The sequence below is a fragment of the Fulmarus glacialis genome, unplaced genomic scaffold (genome assembly GCF_000690835.1).
Source record: "Fulmarus glacialis isolate BGI_N327 unplaced genomic scaffold, ASM69083v1 Scaffold7858, whole genome shotgun sequence".
Classification (NCBI taxonomy): Eukaryota; Metazoa; Chordata; class Aves; order Procellariiformes; family Procellariidae; genus Fulmarus; species Fulmarus glacialis.
The window spans coordinates 1-5,136 of NW_009226250.1; the positions used below are offsets into that span (position 1 = coordinate 1).

Sequence of the window (5,136 nt, forward strand, 5' to 3'; positions counted from 1 at the left end):
GGGGGGTCGCCCGGCCCGGGCGCCCCCCGGTTCCGCGGGGCACATGGGCGGCGGGAAGGGCCTCCCCGCCCCAACCCGCCTCACCTCACCTCACCTCACCTCACCGCGGGCAGCGGCGAAGCCAGACCCGTTTCAGCGCTTTTCTACTATACTGACATGGCACCGATTGCTGCGTCCCGCGGTGCGCCCAGTGACACCCTCCCGGGCGGGCTTCCCCTCGCGTGTCTGCGTGCATCTATACGTTATCTGCATACATATATATGTGTACACACGGACATACACTTGCAGCAAAACAATGTTCCAAAAAAAACCCCGATAATATTGGTTTACAGATTAAAGTGATGCGTATGGATTTATTTAGCCTACTTTGCCCTAAATTGCGGACAGCAGCCTCCCACGCTGCACTTGGAGATGTATCTGTGACAGTCTTTACCTTCCATTCCACTTTGAGCTTTTCTGATTTTAATATTTCCTAATTGCTTGTTTCTATATTTGGCACATTGTTATTGTTTTAAACTTACTTTTGTAGCACTTGTGAAAACCCGTGCACAGTGGTTGATTTATCAAATCGGTGCAGACCATGTGTTAATGCAGACCATCGGTGCAGATGTGGCCGATTTAATTATTATAATAGCTGATATTACACGCGGTACAGGGCTGTGATTGCACTTGCCTGCTGGTCCTGGAATAATGACTTTTATTCCCTTCCTCATTAGGACGATGGCTTCTATCTCCGAGCGCACGTTCATCGCCATCAAGCCTGACGGAGTCCAGCGGGGCCTCGTGGGAGAAATCATCAAACGGTTTGAACAGAAAGGATTCAAACTGGTGGCCATGAAATTAATACATGTAAGCGTTCCTTAATTTGTATGTCTCCTTTTTCATATAACCTGCAGCCTTAAAATAGAGCAGCATGCTATAACGACAAACGTAGTCTTCAGAACAATTAAACATGAAATTTTGAGAAGTCTTTGAATATTTTTGTTATTTTGGAAAAGTTCCAATTCCCAGCTCTGGCTAAATGCTTTAGACATGCTAAGCACGCTAATTTTAGTAACTTGATGTCCTTAGTCTGAAGAGAATATTCTTTTAGGTGCATCCTATACCTAGTAAATATCTCTGAATATCTTCAACAAATACCAGGTCACGTAAGCTGTCTATATTGGCAAAAGATACTTTTCTAAGTTCAGCTGTGGTTAAAGCAAACAGTTCCAATTCATATCGAGCAAAAGTACTTCTAGGAAGATGCTAGAAATGCTGAATTTTCAAGTGCGTGCAAGTTTTAGGATTAATAGTGCTCTGTGGTTAATCTATGTGATTTCAGTATGCTCTTAAGTTCTTACAGTAAGCTTTTTTTGTTTGGTTGGTTGGTTTTTAATGCAGGCCTCTGAAGACCTTCTGAGAGAACACTACATTGACCTAAAAGACCGTCCGTTCTATGATGGTCTGGTACAGTATATGCACTCTGGACCTGTTGTAGCTATGGTGAGTTCTTAAAAATGAAGCTCAGCTATGAAAAAATATGCTGTTTAATTGTCTTGCCTGCAATAAGATTGTGTTACCTATTGAATTCTAGTTTACTTTTAGGACTTTAAAATCTAGATTCAAATACTGTAATTAGGAAGATGTGCTGTTAACTCCTTTTTCTTTAATCTTTTTTCATAATCTTTCTCTCCTTTGAGTCAGTATGTTGAGGAAGAGGGAAGGGGTGAAGGGGGAACCAAAGCTGGGACCTTGAGAAACAGTAAACCTGCACAAAAAACCCGCTATGAAATGCCATGTATTAAGCAAGCTGCAAAGTTATGGTGGAGTATTTTTACTATACTCCTAAGCTATAGTTACTTTGAAAATCTTTTTCAGTCTAACTTCATTAGAGGGGATTTTCTCTTTTTTTCCTTGATAGTGTACCTAGACCTCCACTGAGCTGGAGGTCTAGATCTTCAGTGAGCAGACAGCTTTGTAAGGCTGTTTACCATATTGAGATTTAAAATTGTTCCCTTCCCATCCTTGGTGAGGAGAGGTATTGTGCAGAAGGAGAGAACTTCAACAGACGCTTCAAGAATCTGACAGAAAAATTGGAGATAAAGTATGTCTTGCTATTAGGAATATTCGAATGGTGATTTGTGCCATGATGGACAGCATTGTGCAGTTCTGGAAGATATGATTAACTCTTGCTACTTTATCTACCGCTAAGATTTAATAATCTCAATGGATTATTTTTTTTTTAAGGTGTGGGAAGGTCTTAACGTGGTTAAGACTGGAAGAGTGATGCTGGGGGAAACTAATCCATTCGATTCAAAGCCTGGCACTATTCGTGGTGACCTCTGCATTCAAGTTGGAAGGTATATTTTGAAATTATTGATATCATCTAAAGACACTAAATGTCCAGTGGTATGTCATGATATATGTAATGATATATGTGGGAACTGTGCTCCATCCTTCTCTATCTTATGCACGGAGCTGCTGTTCCCGTGCCTATATAATGTTACGACCTAACAGATGGAAGTCGAGTTCTGGTCTTCTCCATTGACAAAAACGATGAGCAAAGCTGGGACTGCATACTCCGTGCCTATTACTACTTCACAACTATTTACAACTTCTCTCCATAATAGAGACCACTTCTAAAAACAAAGCTTGCTTTCCTTTGAGTTTGAGGATTACATTACTTTTATATCTACCTTTTCCTTTCCTAGGAACATCATTCATGGAAGTGATTCTGTAGAAAGTGCTGAGACAGAGATCAATTTATGGTTCACTCCTGAAGAACTGGTTGATTACAGAAGCTGTGCTCATGAATGGATCTACGACTAAAACTTAGCCTGTACCTTCTGATACCCTTCCTGTCTGGAACCAGCTGCTAGCCTCTAGCTATTTCAAAGCCCTTCATATAAACTGGTAGAAACCTGTCTCAGAAATGTGTGAGATTGCTCTGTTGTGAATATTAAATGTAGTCAGTATTTGCTGCTGCTTTGGTTAAAAAGCTGTCAAGTTATAGATGGAATTGTACTTTAAAAAGCTGCTTCTGGGGGTGAGAGATATGAGATTAAAACACAGAGCATAGAAAGCATATATTTTCCTGAAACACTCTGTAGTCAAAGAGGGTATTTTGGTAAATAGAAAAAAAATTGGTAAAAATTTATTTGGTAAATAAATATGCAAATGGCTCAGTATCAAAGGTTAAGTTGTTAAAATGTTAGGGGGCAACTGGTGGTATGCAAATACATTGATAGTGTGCCCAAATGTTGAGGGCTGAACTTGATATCAAGCCCAAAACGGCTGTAGAAAAAAGCTTATTTATTTCTCTCTCCAGAAGGCGCTGTGCTTGTACACAGAGCATAGCTTTGATTAAAATGAGAACTTTCCTTTAGATTGACACTGTTTCAACTTGCTTTTTTTTCCCCCACGTGGGATTTATTTAGCATTTTAAAGAAGGATTAATAGGCCAGGCTTTCTGAAATGCCCTTTTATGTGAAAAGAAGATTAATGTGAGGATCGATGAGGGAGATCTACCTTCAGCCACTTCACTGTAGCAGTCCTCTGACGTTCCACAGGGCAACAAGAGAGTGATGTTTGCTTTACTGACTGAACAGCTGATAATTTAGCTATGTTCTCATTTGTGTTCTTTCCTTAATAGTTGGAACTACAATGCAAGCTGTTCTTGGATATTTCAGAAGTGACTGTAGCATTATTTTTTATTTATTTATTTAATCATGCAAAGAAATACAGTCATAATAATGCTAAATGTATTTCAGTAAAGATGTCTGCTTCTATCAGTGAAAACTATCAGCCTTTGGCAGAAATTTTAACAACAAATATTCACTGGCTGTTCTGGATGAGGAACAAGAAATGTGTTGGGGTCAATATTATGTATTTATTTACCCGCAACATTGTATTCATTAAAAGCAACAGTTTCATGAAATTAGTTGTTCAAACTCCTAGATTTTTTTCCTACAGTGAGTTCTTGTTTCAAATACTAAACTGTGCAATGAATGTTGAATTCAATGCTTATGATACTTTATGAAGATATCTAACTCCTAAAAAGAGATGGTACAAAATAAAACAACATTTGCTGTTTCTTAAGTGAAATAAAAGGAAATTTTCATTATATTGTTTTAGAGCTAATTAATGAGTAAAAGGAGAGGGAACAAATTCCCTAACTACCGAACTGTAGGTGAGGTTGTTACCTTATCTCCTGAAAATATTCAGTGCTATAGAAGATAAATAATTAAGTTAAAGGTTGTTAGAGAAAAGGGAACATATGTGACAAACCTGTGCATGAGATGAGTAGTCTCCAGTTCTATTTTTGCTTGAAGGATTACTTGAGGTTTCTTTTTCTTGATTTGCTTACTACAGAATAGAGAAATTTGGGTTATCTGGAGATGTGGGGATTGTCAGAAAGCTACTGATTAGTATTTCTAGTGTGTTTAGACCAAGAGGAGGTGGTCAGCCATCTCTCGGAAAAAAGGCAATACTCCTGCACATCTGAGATGCGAGTGAGCATGTCGTTTCACTAATTGTAAGTGGCCCATCAATAGGAGACTGCATAAGTACTGCAAAGGATATTTCTTTAGTATTAGAATTGCAGTGATGGTATATGATTGTAACTAGCTCAGGAAGACAAAATGTTTTTGTAAATTGGGGAAGTACCAGGTAGTAAACATAGTAAGTAACAACACTCTTCCTAATTCTCATTGTGATGTGGGTCCAGGGATTGTGGAGTTTTACACCTGCGTTTTGACACTTTGCAGTTTCATCTTCCTATATCCCAACAAAAGAATATCACAGATAACTTTCCTGGCTTACAGATCCTATGTCACTTTTCTGTGAGAAATATCATTTCAAGCAGCTGTAAGGTGTGCTGCTTGGGTTAAGCCAGGTTGGCAGTAGCAATCATTAGTTAGCAGGCTGCAGGGATATCTCTGAAAATAGCAAAGCAAGTCCCTCTTAGTAAAAAATTATTTAGTATAGTTAAGCATCCTTAATCTTTTCACTGTGGAAAAGACTTACGCCCCCGTTGCTGCAGCTGAGAGTTAACAACCCTCCGAGGCGGCTTTCGGGGAGGAGAAGGCGACAGGTGCCGCCGGCCCTCCGGCACAGCCCGGCCAGCAGCTGCCCCCAGCCCGGCTAGCGGCCCGC

At 39.8% G+C, this 5,136-nt stretch overlaps 1 protein-coding gene across 2 annotated transcripts; it reads left to right on the forward strand.

The window, feature by feature from the left end:
- The first annotated feature begins 720 nt into the window (after positions 1 to 720).
- LOC104069605 (nucleoside diphosphate kinase-like) lies at positions 721 to 2,811 on the forward strand. Of its 2 annotated transcripts, XM_009582738.1 has the most exons (4): positions 721 to 849; positions 1,384 to 1,485; positions 2,230 to 2,342; positions 2,694 to 2,811. In XM_009582738.1, the coding sequence occupies exons 1-4, from the start codon at positions 721 to 723 to the stop codon at positions 2,809 to 2,811; spliced, it is 462 nt and encodes a 153-aa protein (XP_009581033.1). The 2 variants fall into 2 exon arrangements, with proteins under 2 accessions (XP_009581033.1, XP_009581034.1); XM_009582739.1 differs by lacking the exon at positions 2,230 to 2,342 and having other exon boundaries at positions 2,694 to 2,714.
- Positions 2,812 to 5,136: the final 2,325 nt, after the last annotated feature.

Bases quoted from the DNA above. Each gene is read 5' to 3' on its own strand.
- LOC104069605 (XM_009582738.1), top strand. From the start codon at position 721: ATGGCTTCTATCTCCGAGCGCACGTTCATCGCCATCAAGCCTGACGGA. The intron at 850-1,383 runs GTAAGCGTTCCT...TTTTTAATGCAG, and splicing joins TGGCCATGAAATTAATACAT to GCCTCTGAAGACCTTCTGAG. The intron at 2,343-2,693 runs GTATATTTTGAA...TTCCTTTCCTAG, and splicing joins CTCTGCATTCAAGTTGGAAG to GAACATCATTCATGGAAGTG.